This window comes from Manis javanica, chromosome 10 (assembly GCF_040802235.1).
Source record: "Manis javanica isolate MJ-LG chromosome 10, MJ_LKY, whole genome shotgun sequence".
In the NCBI taxonomy this organism is placed as follows: Eukaryota; Metazoa; Chordata; class Mammalia; order Pholidota; family Manidae; genus Manis; species Manis javanica.
Window position 1 is genome coordinate 89,248,694 of NC_133165.1, and position 15,155 is coordinate 89,263,848.

At 40.5% G+C, this 15,155-nt stretch overlaps 1 protein-coding gene across 1 annotated transcript; it reads left to right on the plus strand.

Annotated features, from left to right (window-relative positions):
* Positions 1–434: 434 nt before the first annotated feature.
* LOC140843893 (olfactory receptor 8S1-like) lies at positions 435–1,307 on the plus strand. Its single transcript, XM_073214306.1, has one exon. It carries the CDS (start codon positions 435–437, stop codon positions 1,305–1,307), a length of 873 nt encoding a protein of 290 aa, XP_073070407.1.
* The last annotated feature ends 13,848 nt before the right edge of the window (positions 1,308–15,155 follow it).

The window sequence follows — 15,155 nt, forward strand, 5'->3', positions numbered from 1 at the left end:
GTTATCTGAAAATGAAACAAAGTATCTTGCATAAGTTCTTCAGGAGTCCCCAGACAAATTAGAAGAGCAAACACAATAACTTGTGAATAATGTCCGCTCTGCTCCCTCCAGATCTGGGACCAGGGTTCTGTACTAGGAACTTGGGCTGTCATCTTCAATATAGCCACAGAGACTGGAAGGGGGTAGGCAAGGAAAAATAAAAATTACACAAAGCTTTGCTACTATTTTTAAGTTGCACTTTTCTTTATTGAGTGTTCACTTGGTTGCTAGAAACCTTCGACTGTTTCTCAGAAAACCTATAAAGTTGGTGCTTGACTGTCTGATTGTTTTCTGATGTTTCTATAAAGGAACAGGAGCTTGGAGCTCCACACTCCATCACTTTGCTGAAGTCATTCTCTGTTCCTCTTTTTATTTCTATTCTACAGTCTCTCCAAATGGCCTTGGGGAACCACAGCGCCATCACTGAGTTTATCCTCCTGGGGCTGTCTGCAGACCCCCACGTCCAGGCCCTGCTCTTTGTGCTGTTCCTAGTGATTTACCTCCTGACTCTGATGGGAAACCTGAGTCACCTCTCCTTCCTGGATCTTTGCTACTCCTCAGTCACTGTGCCCAAACTGCTGGAAAACCTCCTGTCTCAGAAGAAAACCATCTCTGTGGGGGGCTGTCTGGCTCAGGTATTCTTTGTGTTTGTCCCTGGGGGCACTGAAGTCTGCCTGCTCTCAGTAATGGCCTATGACCGCTGTGTTGCCATCTGCCACCCTCTGCACTGCAGACAGATCATGACCAACCGGCTCTGTAATAGTCTGGTGCGTGGATCCTGGAGCCTGAGCATTCTGGACGCATTCATCTACATCCTAGAGGCTATGAGTTTGGACTTCTGTGAGGATCAGTATATCCCCCACTACAGCTGTGAGCTGCCCTCTCTCTTCCCTCTGTCCTGCTCTGAGGTCTCCACCAGTTTTACTGTTTTACTGTGTTCCAGTGTTGTGCATGGGCTTGGAACCTGTTTGTTGATCGTATTCTCCTACGTCCTTATTGCCTCCACCATCCTGACTATCAGCTCCTCCTCAGGTAGAGGCAAAGCCTTCTCCACCTGCTCCTCTCACCTCACTGCCATCCTCCTGTTTTATGGCTCAGGTTTCCTTCGCTATCTCATCCCAACCTCAGGTTCACCACTGGAGTTGATTGTGTCTGTACAATACGGTGTGGTCACTCCCTTAGTGAATCCCCTCATCTACAGCTTGAAGAACAATGAGGTGAAAGCAGCTCTGAGAAGAACTTTTAGAAAATATCTCCAAGATAGGTGACCAGACACAGAAGATGATGGGGGATTACTATAATATGATCTATTGTTGGCTAACACTAAGAGCATTTTCTGAATGTCATGATGTTGGAGTCAGGAAAATTTTCATAGCAATTCATGTAGGTATTTGGGGATCAGGTTGAGAAAGGTGGAACAAATTCACTGTGGTTTAGGAGCAAACAAAACATCAAATGATTGTATTAATCCAGCCATTTTCCTTGAATCATCTTTTTGCAGTTTTGATGGGGCTTGATCGTAACCTTTTCCCTTTGCTAAGCAGTTCATTGAACTACATGGAATAAAGTCACCTAACCATCACAGAAGGGAGCATAAAGCAAACCTGTTGCATCTTCAGTCTGGGGAAGATTCAAGAACTGGGGGAAAGGATGCGCAGTATTATCAAGTATTTGGACTTGGAGAGACCCAGGCCTAAGAAAGGTGGGAGCATCCAAAGGGAAATAAGCCAGCCCAAGTGTAGGAGGATCCACCATGGATTCACCAGATGCAAGTTTCTAAAATCTAATGGAAAGTGGCACAAGGAAATATCAAGACTACTTCATGATGCAGACAATTTAGTAGAAAAGCATTTTGCAATCTGAGTTAGATGCTAAGAACTAGAGTAGAAGACATAGTTTAAGGAGGAAAAGGGAAGGATTGGTGAAAAACAAGAGTCAGAGAGGAGGAGAACACAGTGAGAAATCCAGACCAGCTGCGAAATGCAAATTACTGGTTAACTTAGGTTTAGTGTGTATCTGATCTGGCCAAAAAACAATGACTCCTTGGGGCTACAGTGAAGGATGGAAGTTTTCTCTAAAATTCCACTTAATAGACAATTCCTGGAGATTCAAAATACAATAGAATGATTACAGACAAACATCAAACTTGCTGAGACTATATCTTGATATTTCCCACCACAAAAAAAGAAATCATGATTATGTGCCATTATAGAGATGTTAGGTAATCCTATAATGGCAGGCATCCTGCAATATACAAATGTATCAATTCAACATGTTATAAACATTAACTCAATACACTTCCACAAAGACGCATGTCAATTATATATCAATTTAAAATTTTCAAATAAAAATAAAAAGGTTTTAAGGCAAAATTTTCACATAAGCTGAGTACATTCTCACTGTGGTCCAACACTCAGCCCCAGTGATGAGGATACTTCCATGAGAATGTGAAGCTGGAACCTGTGATTGTGCTGTAAGCTGCTCTTTGCCACACTTGTATAGCATGAGGTTTCACAAGTGCAGCCAATGCAAATTGGGTAGTTGCATAAGTAACTGTTTATGATTTTTAAAATATGTTTAATCATCAAAATGTTCATCTCAGTTATGTTTAAAGATACAGTTCCCTGTGATATGGGAAAATAAGCTGTCAGGTGAAACAAGTCTCACCAAACACCTTCCTTAATAATTCCCAAAAAGGTATCTCCCCAGTAAGTGGGCAACAGGAAAGGACTTCCCAGCTTGCCTACTTTCAAAGCTCACAAGACTCCAGGGTTTACAGCTAAAGCTTCAACCTTAAAGTTCTATAGCCTATATCTTGAGAATCCTGTAGGGCTTCCATAAGCTTCACTCTTCTACTTAATGAGTTTAAAGTTTGGCTTCAGACTGTGACCTTCGGGAATACAGCTCTCTGGCACTTCCGAGTTACACCAGCTCTATTAGCCTACTGGTCCCCTTAAGCTAGATTATAGCTGAAAGTTACTTGCTTCACTGATATTGTTTTCCCATTTATAGAGGCACAAAAGCAGGTAAATGAAGGGTAGCCTCTGTGTTGGGTTGGGGATGACCTGAGAGAAATCTCTCTGTGCTCTTTCTAGAATCAGACTATTTCCCACTGGGTTTACTTGTGACAGCGGCAGAACAAAGGCACAATTCAGATAATAAGTGTCTCAGATGGTTATTTGTCTATTCTCACTGAGACTTGTAAACAGAAAAACTTAACACGGATGCTTTCTGAAATTAGGTTATAGAAATATTGGTTCTACTGTGCATCATGATCACCTGATGAAAATGAGTCCTCATATCATGGTAAGAATTGAGCCAAAAGATGACTTTTGTGCAAGAAAATCTCAGACCTCCATGATTATTCTAAAGGTTCCCCTCATTCCCTCATGGAGACTTCCAATTTCTGCTTCCATCCGTCCACACAGCCTTCAGTGCCTTGCCATCTCAGGCACCTCCTTTCACCTGAGTTTCTCTCACCATCTTCTCCTTGTGCTGTAGACTGAGTTCCAGACACTAAGAAGTTTATGGATGTTTCTGTCCTTGGAGGCTTTTGTCCTCAGTTGTTTTCAGCACCTACTAAATAAATCCTCTCTATGCTCTTCAGTGTTACATGTGCACTGGGTGTGGAAACTGCACTGATCTGGGAAACTGACACCAGAAGCGAAGAGGTTCGCAGTCGAGGAAGCAGTGGGGAAAAAGCAAATCACAGTATAAAGAGACAAGTGGTCTGAGATCCTCCTCCTTCTCTAAATATGTAAATAGATACTAAATACCTGTAGTAAAAAGTTTACTTTTCTGTTACTAAGCACCCCATCAGCTCTGGTCATAAACAATATTAGTTGTTAAAGGGGAAAAGGAGGAGCAAGATCCAGAGAAGATCCTAAAGGAAATACTGAGGTGTGCGAACTTTGCCTTCCATGCACTCAAACCACAAATGTTGTGATCCTTCTTCCCTTTTCAGGTGGCCTAAGGACATTAAAGGCCTTTATCCTCTTCTAAGGTTCTTATATTCCCAATAATAGTTACCAGACCATCTGCCTTTCAGCACTAGATCTATCTCTCCTCTAGTCTTCAATAATCTGTCCAGTCATTTATGTAATTAACTAAAATTTTCTGTGTGATTGCACTGAGTAGATACATTTTGAGACTTTTTTTCTTAGAATATCTTCTTGGAAATTATATAAGGTCATTGGATATAAACAAGGTAATAATTTATAATGACACTGATATTCATTGCCTCTCAGAATTCACTGAATTTTAAGTTTAGGCAAATGTTAATTTAGGTCAAATGAATTCACATTATATAGCAGTATAAACTTGAGCCAAAAGTCATAAGATGGAAGGTGATAACTAATTGTGATTATTTTTTAAATGACCCAGAAAATGCAATTTCTTGCTGTACTCCTCTTTAAGGTGATACATGACATGAACATATACAGGAAACCAAGAGGTGACCTACCTGAGAAGAGCTCAAAACACAGCTACCCAGGCAAATTGTGAAATGACATATTTGGTTAAGAGCTTCACCCTGGCCTGTACTTTCTTCTTACCCTCTGCTCTTCTCTATATAAGCACCCACCCTTCTCTCTCTCCACCTCTTTCTGAATTTCAAAATGCCATTCAACTTCATTTGAACTGAAGCCTCTGCGTTCCCTCTCTCAAGGTTGGTGAAGAGAATTTGAAATTAGTGCTTATTTTTCACTGCAAGGTTGAAATAAGCCCAATTTTCAGTTGGTCACAGTCAGAGGATCTACTTTGTGAGCCAGGGGAGTAAACCATGGACTCTTACAAGGTCGGCTTTCGCCGGCCCTGCTGACAGGCTGTATGGACTGTCAGCTCAGAAGAGAGGTTTTTGATCATTGGATCTCTAACCCACAGTTTCCACAAAATCCTTTGTATGTGCTGGAGTCTCCTTAGGCTGAATACTGGAAACTAAAAGGGGATGTAGGCAGGTCTGCACTTTTAGTAAATGTGGACAAACTAGAGAGCAAATATAGAGCAAATGTGTGACCAAAATCAGATAGTAAATTAGAATTTTGAGAAATTTTCCAGTTAAAGTGAATAGACTAAATTGACTGTTTACTAGTGAAGAATACAAATAATTGTTTATTTCAACAAGATTTTACAAACTCAAAGACAAGAAAATTGACTTTCCATCTGGTCAATCATCTTTGCTGCACAATCTGAATCAATTTGGGCCAGCAAACTGGGCTTTGAAGTACTCACCAGGTAGAGAAGTAATTCCAATATGGGATCTGATTAAGGGTGGGAGTATGGGAACTTGCATAAATAAGAAATAAGAACAGAAAGGAAAGTTATGAGTACATGGGCTGGACCTGCAGGAATGCAATCTTTTACAGTAATATCCTTGGGCAAGAACAACCTGAAACTGGTGAAATTTCCCTGGGGGAAAGCTGGGGAATTCAGAGTCAATTGAGAGTTCTGGCTGACAGGTCAGGATGACTATAAGCAGTTACCACACCAAGAAGGAGGGCTCAACTGCTTTTTGACAAAAGCAGCAAGAACACACAGTAGGAAAGGGTAGTGATAAATGGTGTTGGAACTGAAAAGCTTCATGCAAAAAGTGAAACTAGATCCTATCTTACACCACTCGCAAAAGTTAACTTAAAATGCATTAAGGGCTTAAACATAAGACCTGAAACCTTAAAACTCACAGAAGAAAACAGAGGAAGAAAGCTCTTAGATCCAAATGATTTTTGGAATATGACACCTAAAGCACAAATAAATAAAAGCAAAAATAAATAAATGGGACTATCAAACTTGAAGTCTTCTGCACATCAGAAGAAACAATAAAAAAGAAGAAAAGGCTACCTACAGAGTTGGGGTAAATATTTCTTTTCAAGCCATATATATAACATAGGGCTAACATTCAGACTATATAAGGAACTCATCCAACTCAAAAAGAAACAAAATCCAATTTAAAAAATGAGCAAATCACCTAAACAGACATTTTTCCAAGGAAGACATCCAAATGGCCAACAGGTACATGAAAAGATGCTCAACATCACTAATCATCATGGAAATGCAAATGAAAACCATGGTGAAATATCACCTCACAGAGTGATATTTTGGCCACTATCCAAAAGACAAGAAATAAGAAGTGTTGGTGAGGATGTGGAGCAAAGGGAACCCTTTTACAGTGTTGATGGGAATGTGATTGGTACAGCAAACATGGAAAATAATATGGAGGTTCCTCAATAAAATAGAAATATAACTACCATATGATCCATAAATTCCACTTTGGGAATATATCCAAAGGAAATGAAATTAATATTTCAAAAAGATATCTACACTCCCATGTTCATTATAACATTATTCACAATAGCAAAAATGAAAACAACCTAAGTGTCCATCAGTGGATTAATGGACAAAGAAGATGTGATATATATATATATGCAGAGGAATACATGCCATGAGACAAAAGGAAACCTTGCCATTTGCAACAACATAAATGAAATGAGAGGACATAATGCTTAGTGAAATTATCCAGAGAAAGACAATATTTTATGATCTCACTAATTTGTTGAGGGGGGAGGCAGAAAGCCAAACTCAGAAACAGAGAGTAGAATGTTGGTTACCAGAGGCCGTGGACATGAGGGAGATGGGGCAGAGGCCGTGGACATGAGGTAGATGGGGAGATGCTGTCAAAGCCTTCAGTTATGAGATGAGTAAGCTCTGGGTGGCTCATATAAAGCCTGGTGACTATAGTTAATAATACTCTGTTGTACACTGGAAATTTGTTGAGACTTTGTAACTGTGTGAGGTGTTTGATGTGTCAATCAACCTGATCATAATAATCATTTCACAAAGTATATGTATGTCAAGTCATCACATTGTCTATTTTAAATATATAACATCTAATTTTCAATTATAACTCAATGAAGCTGAAAAGAAGGAAGGAAGGAAGGAAGGAGGGAAGGAAAGAAGGATGGAGGCAGGGAGGGAGGGAGGGAAGGAGTGAGGGGAAGGGAGGGGAGCTTAGAAGGAAAGGGAAGGGAAGTAAAGGAAAGGGAAGAGAAGAAGGGAAGGGAAGCAGCAGACACCCAGGAGTTCCCATCCAGGGTTTCCATGGAGGGCCAGAAGCGATATCACCTAAGAAGTGATGTCACCCTGAAAGTGACATCACTGGATCCAGGCACAGGAAGGTAATATCACTGGAAGCAGAAGTGATGGCACCAGATATGAGATCAATCCAGATGTAACATCATTACGAGCTGGTGTATATAAGTGGTGTTCAGAAAATAAACTGTGTCACTTGTCCACCATCAGTGGTCAGTGAACCTACTGATTCCAGCTTTGGTTTCCATGTTTTTCTTATATATTTCTCTGTGTTTTCTTCAATCTCCCTATCCACTCCTCTCGGGTTCAACTGGTTTGTGGACCTGGTCTCCACAGGTTTCCAGTAAGATTTCAAAGCCGATTTCTGAAAAAAAATTCCTACCATTTGCAACAACATGGATGGAGCTAGAGGGTATTATGCTCAGTGAAATAAGCCAGGCAGAGAAAGACAAATATCAAATGATTTCACTCATCTGTGAAGTATAAGAACAAAGAAAAAACTGAAGGCACAAAACAGCAGCAGAGTCACAGAACCCACAAATGCACTTACAGTTACCAAAGGGAAAGGGACTGGGGAGGATGGGTGGGAAGGGAGAGATCAGGGGAAAAGGGGCATTACAATGAGCACACATAATATAGGGATGGGCACGGGGAAGGCAGTATAGCACAGAGAAGACAAGTAGTGACTCTACAGCATCTTCTTACACTGATGGACAGTGACTGTAATGGGGTATGTGGTAGGGACTTGACAATGGGGGCAATCTAGTAACCACAATGTTGTTGTTCATGTAAGTGTATATTAATGATACCAAAAAAATTAAATTTTACATAAATTTTTTTTAAAAAGCTACAGACAACAGAAGCCAGACACATTTAATATGATTTCATTTATATAAAGTACAAGACAAAAAAATTAATGAGTGATGTGAGGTTAGTGGCTGCCAATGGGAAGTGGGTTTACAAGAAAGAAGCACGAGGGAATATTCTAAGCTGATGAACGTTTCTGCATCCTGAGCTGTGTGGTGGGTACACATGTGTACATATTGGAAAAAATCCATTGAGCGCTACCTTTAAGATGAAGGTACCTTTCACACTTGACTTGCATATTTTATGTTTCAGTAAATAGGAAAACTTAACTGAAAGATCCATTCCCAGGCAGGTTTTCCCAGTTCCCATGGGTATGTATTATCCATGTGGTACAGCTGGCATGGTAAATAATCCCCATGCTCCCAAAGCAGACAGCACTTCCCCCGACCAACCGTGCAGAGACTGAACCCAGCTACTGGTCTAGACACCACTGGGGCAGGTAAGGGAGGGTGAGGGACACTTCAAAGGACAGCTGCCTCTGGTGAGGCTTCTGCATGGTATTGAAAAGAGGGAAAAACTGCTATACTCTCACCAGGGTTGGTGGGCCCATTCTGTGGGCCCTGTTGATTCAAGGATTGGGGAACTGAAGCGTATCCACCCAGATGTACAAATCCGAAGTCTCGTGATCTCACTCCTTTCCTATTAAGACCCTAAATATGGTATATATTTGCTGAACTGTGAATTAAGCCTCCTTTTGAATTCAACTGCTCTAATAATCAGGTCCCAGGCCCTATTTTAAGCCCAGTCTACCTTTTGGTTACAGGAGAACTGTCTTCTCCTAAATTCTCATAAAGGCCTTCTGGCTCTCACACCACACCCTAGGCTAGTAATTTTCTGACCGAAGCCTGTTGTTTTTGTCCCTTAGCACACCAACTACATTTCACAATGGCAAACCAGAGGCACACTTCTTTTAATTGCCATTGTGCCCACATCTCTCAATTGCTAAAGATGTCGCACATGCCAGTGCGTCCCCCTCTGCCCATATCTCACCCCAATCTACCGTGGGCAAGAGCTGTGCAGCTGTGATGCGGGAACAAGGTGGGCAACAGTAACACAGAGGCCTCAGGAAAGCAGTCCAGAGACTGACATTTTGAAGCTGGGCCCATGAGCATTTGTTGGATAGGTTCCATCAACAGGTGCTACACTATGAAATGAAGTGTGAGAATGATAAATGTATAAAAATCCCAGGGAATATTCAGTCCAATATTGAGCACAAACAAATAAAGTATTTAAGAAAGTGAATAAGCATGGTAAGATGGTAAAGGTTTCCTCCATCAACCAGGAAAATAAGGCAACTGGAATGTACACCAAGGAATGTAAAGCAGAGGAGAGGGCCTGGTAGGCTTTCCTGCTACTGAAAGAGGGGATGGAGGGCTAAGGACGAGTTTGGCCTGGCAGACTACGTGCAGATTCCTTCACCCACCATACTCTTTGGAGGCAGGCGGTATCCAGGGACCCCTGTGTTCCCTGCTCCCTGACTGCTCCTCGCACGCCTGCGAGGTCCCTGCATTTTGTGCAGCCTGAGGTGAGTCTGTGCTGCCTCCTGAAGGAACGCCTTGCCCCGGGTACCTGAGGAGGGCCCAAGGTGAAGCATGTTAATAGAGGGATTTATCAGGGTATTAAAACTTAACCCTTTTCTACCCTGTGACCTGAAGAAAGCCTGAAATTATACATAAATGACATTAATAGCCATTCTGGGAGTCAACAAGAAAATAGACTTTTTTTACATCCCAGTGCAATGAAGTAACCAAGTTAATAGTGTTGGCACTTCTTCCAGTAACACTTGGGGCAAACTCTTAAATTCTGGCCATAAAGTACAGAATAATGCTTTCTAACTCAACAATCATCTTCAGTCACCCTTTAACATATACGGCAAGACCTTTAAAACAAGTTAAAACACTGTTCACTGGTCCTCTTTCGAAAAAATGAAAGCCCAAGTCCAGCCCCCAGGCAACAATGTCCTGGGGCCTGATTACCTTAGAAGTGCTCCCCTTCCTGGCCTCCCAAAAATCCTGTCTGATGGTGGAGAATGTGAAATTTCCATAAGGAAGGTATTTTGGGGTGACAAACTGGTTGCTAAGTGGTGAGTTTATGGAGTATTTCATGAGAAAACAATGAATTTTCTATCAAAGAATGAAGTTAATGAGAGATGTGCTGGCTACAGCCTTCAAGCCACCCACCGGCTCCCTCAGGAGTGACCTGACAGGAAATGGAGTGCGTTTGGAGAAAGGTGCCAAGTTTTGTGGTAATGCTGAGTGTGGGAAGGGAAGGAAATGGAGCAGGAGATCACGGTCCCACCTCTGATCCGTGTCTTCCTATGTACAATACCAGTGATTGTGGGCACAGAATTCAGTGGCTTTTACAAAGCACCGGGCTTTTCCACTATAACTCTGATGTATTGGATTAGACCCAGACCTCAAGTGGTTGGAATAATCAATATTTGTTATCAAATTATATATGCAATTTAGTATCACTTAATAAGATGTCCTCAAGGTCCATCCATGTAGTCACAATGGCAGGATTTCCTTCTACTCATGGCAGAATAATATTTTTTTATATATATACATAATAAAATATATATAAGATAGAATATATGTATCACATCAACTTTATCCATTCACCCCTTAACAAGAATGTAGGTTATTTCCATTCTTTGCCTATTGTGAATAATGCCACAATAAATATGGGAGTGCAAATATATCTCTTTGAGATCCTGTCTTTATTTCCTGTGGGTGTATACCCAGTAATGGGATTGCTGGATCATATGGTAGTTCTGATTTTATTTTTTCAAGGGACCTGCATACTGTTTCCCATTGAGGTTGCACCAATTTACATTCCCACCAACAGTGTACAAGGGTTCCCTTGTCTCCACATCCTCACCCACACTTGCTATCTTTTGTTTTCTTGAAAGCCATTCTAACAGCAGTGAGGTGATCCCTCACTGTGGTTGAACATACTGGTGTTGAACATCTATTCATGTACTTGTTGGTCATTTGGATGTCTTCTTTGGAAAATGTCCATTCAAATCCTGTGCCCATTTTTTAGTCAGACTATTTGGTATTTTTGCTACTGAGTTGTACGAGTTCTTTACATATTTTGGATTTTAACCCTTATCTGATATATGTTTAACAATAATTTTCTCCCATTCTGTTGATTGCCTTTTCATTTTGTCATTTGTTGTCATTTGTTTCTTTTGCTGTGCAGATGCTTTTAAATTTGATGTAGCCCCATTTATTGATTTTTGCTTTTGTTGTTTGTGCTTGAGGTGTCAAATCCTAAAATCATTATCAAGACCAATGTCAAGGAGCTCCTTTCCTCCATTTTCTTCTAGGAGTTTTATGGTATCATTTCTTATATTAAAGTATTTTTTCCATTTCAAATTAATTTTTTGTGAGTGGTATAAGATGGGGGTGCAGTCACATTGTTCTGCATGTATTCATCCAGTTTTGTTGCAGAGACCATCCTTTCTCCATTGGGGGCTCTTGGCTCCCAGGGCCAAGTTCAGTTGACCGAATGTGCAGGGATTAAATATGGGCTCTCTATTTTGTTACATTGGTCTGTGTTATCTATTTTTATGCCAGTTCCACACTGGTTTAATTATTATAGATTTGCAGTATGGTTCGAAATCAGGAAGGATGATGCCCCTGGCTCTGTTCTTCCTCAGGATTGCTTAGGCTATTTGGGGTCCTCTGTGATTCCATACAAATTTTAGGATATTTTTTCTATTGCTGTGAAGAATGACATTGGAATTTTCATAGAGGTTCCATTGAATCTGTAGATGGCGTTGAGTAGTACGAACATTTTAATATATTAATTATTCTAAGACATGTATGCAGGATGTCTTATAATTTGTTTGCTCTTCTTTGATTTCTTTCAACATCTTATAGTTTTCATTGTACAGATCTTTCATTTCCTTGGTTGAATTTGTTCCTAGGTATTTTGTTGTTTTTGTTGCTATTATGAATGGGGTAGGTTTTTTTATTTCTTTTTCAGATGTTTCATTATTAGTGCAGAGAAATGCAGAAAGTGAAATAGTGGTAACCAAGGGCTGGGGTTGTGAGAAAAGGAGAGGTGTTGTTTAAAGGTACTAATTTGCACTTAGTTGAAAAATAATTCCTGGAGATCTAACGCACAGTATAGTGAATATAGATAACAATATTGTATTATAATTATCAAACTTGCTAAGAGACCATATCTTAACCATTCTTATCACAAAAAAGAAATCATTATGTATGATAGAAGTGCTAACTATAGCTACAATTGCAATCATGTTATAATATATATAATATATCAAGACAACATATTAAACACCTTAAATTTATACAATGTCATATGTCAAATATATTTCAATTAAAATTATTAATTTTAATTTTTTTTAATGTGACCTTGAGTTAATAATTGGGCACACCTCAGCTCCCTTGAGAACTTCTAAAGGACATTTTTAGCCCCAAGGAGCCATCAGGAAAATGTACCTTTCCCAGCAGATTATATTTCTTAACTCCCTTTCTTATTCTTTTTTTATCCTATACAAGCTTAATAGGAGTTCTTCTAGGTTTTAAATAATTCCTCTAATTCAGGAACTTGAAATGCTACTCTGGAGAGAAAACCCTGTGCCAGGAAGTTTAACTTTCTGGTTAACTGGAAATTGTGTGGTTAGTGAATCCAGAACTTGACTTCGGGCTGGGACTTTAGGGATACAGGGCAATGGCTCAGCTTTCCCTGGACACCCAACCCAGCTAATTGCTGCTTAAGAGCAGATGGCCTCCTGATTGGTTCTGGTACAGTGTTCTTTCTTTAAGCGACACTCTTAGAAGAGTCTTCAGAATCACAGAAGAAATAAATGCAGAGAAGGCACATTGCTGCACCTGAGAACACGTGAGAGGTTTTTAAAGTATTTGCCTGTATTTCAGCTTCTTTAGAGAAATTGTCTTGTCTTTCCGTATAGTGATGTGCAGTGCAGAATGACACCACTCTAACATCTACTAACAAAGAGAAAATGCCTCCTGGTACACTGAGCTTCAGACTCCTGTGACACATGCTCTCTTAACTGGGAGACTCTAGCATGATGTTTCAACCCATGATGAGAAAGAGAACTCAAAAGTGACCCCTCCAGAAAAATCGAAAACATGGTAATGGCTTCCCTGATTCCTTTCTATTCCCTTATTTTCTTCATAGAAAGATCTGCATGTATGTTCTAATCAGCTGGCCATCTTCTCCATTCCCCAACCTTTGCCACTTCATCATTCATTCCATTTATTGCCAAGCCTCAGGCTCCCACTCTATCCTCCCTGTCCCCTGATCTGGAGATGAAATCTTCCCACTCCCTGCATGTCATCTCCTGCCGGGATGGGGCCCAGAAATAGGCTCCTCCAAATGTTCCTTTAACCCCAGCTGCCTGGGATGTTTTCTCAGAATGGCCCCTCTTCCTGCCTGTATAACCCTAAGGACAAGCACATCGTATAGCCTGATCTTATATCATCTCATGCTTTAGGATCACAAAACTTATCAGAAAACTGGCAGCTGGAATGAAAAGAAGACTTTGGAGATCAATATTGGGCCGTTGAAGCAACTCACTCCCCTACCTGCCCACAATTCCAATAAGAAACTGAAGTAAATATTTCATGTTATTTAAACCACCTGCAGATAGCCACTACTCTGCAAATATTATATGAGGGAGTACAGGACGGAACAGCTTTGGTAATAATTCAGTTGGATCAGGTTGGTGCTGGTTTGCTCCTTTGCCAGCACTGGTATCCTTCTCACCAGTTCAGATCCTGCACCCATGAGTCCAGGGTCTGAATGTTGTTCCAGGATCCCTCAAGCCACCTTGAAGGCTGACTTATGACACACTTTATTTGTTTATTCATTTATTCATTCCAAGCATAGCTTTTAACAAAGAGTGTGGGCAAGACTTTTCTAAGACACTTCTGAATCCTCCTATCACATCTTTTATCCTTTGCTGAGCTCAACTAACACTTCATTCATTTGAATTCCCTGGTCTCACTCATGTGAAAATCTGACATCAGACTCTCACACGTCAGGAAGAAATGAGGCCAATGACTTCCGTTCCAAGTAGGGATGAGAGCTGAGATTCATTTTCCTGGCAAGGTGATCTAAATGAATTACAAGGCTTTACCATTTTTCATTCTAAAAAGTCTGTCCCCTCAGTTTAAAGTGATGTTTAGGATAGGGAAGGAGGGTCCTTTCTCTGTAAATCACAGTAAGTTGCTCCCTCAGGCACCCAAAATGTGAATGTAGGACCACAGAGAAAAAAGATCCTCTAGAAAAACTATACTCAGAAATATGAGATTCCAGAAATAGTCTCACTTAACCTGAGACCCACAGCAGCCCTGAAAATGGTGGTCAGGTCTCCTTGCGAGTGACAGTGGAGAGAGGAAGCAACATACATCATAAAGTATCCATGTAATTAAAATACATGAAAACATCTAAATTTTGTAAGAATAAGTCCAATTTATTGTTTCACTTGCTTGTGTACACTCCATGTGTAATGTTTTCTTTCAAAAGTATTTACAAATTTGTTTATGCAGGAACCTCATACTTAATTTCTCCAGCTGTTTCTGCTCCATTGTCACTGGATGTAAGCCAACATCCTGTAGGTACACAAAGGTGGGCATTTGTCTTTTTACCCCGGCACACAGGTAACTAACACTGGGGTCTAAGATGGGCCTAAGCTTTGGCTGATAAGTTTATTAATGGGATCAGAACTTAAGTTTCTCTTGATGAGTTAGCCTGGGGTCATATTTTGCTGGTGAGGCCTGAAGGGCCACAAAGAGGTATTCTGTGATAAAGGAGTATTAAAACTTTTGTGAGTTCAGAAGTCACCTAGGGTCCAATTGTGAACTGCTAAACAAAAACAGAACACTGCTAAGTCATCATAAATATCCATGCCCCTCAGGAAACTTCATATACAACAGTGGCTGACTACATGTGATCTTAACTACTTTTAAGATGTTGCTACTGTTAAGATGTGGTCTCTGTTCCCAATGAGCTTACAGTCTGGAGGGAAAAACAGAAATACACACTTAATATTGATGAGGAAAAAAATCATAATTCAGACTATGCCATATGGCACCTGAGAACAGAAGCCCAGGGATTGAACATTGGCTGTGGGTTAGAGGAGGGGCAGTGAGAACAAAGAACGTGGG

Coding starts and splice junctions, on each gene's coding strand:
- LOC140843893 (XM_073214306.1), top strand. CDS start 435: ATGGCCTTGGGGAACCACAGCGCCATCACTGAGTTTATCCTCCTGGGG.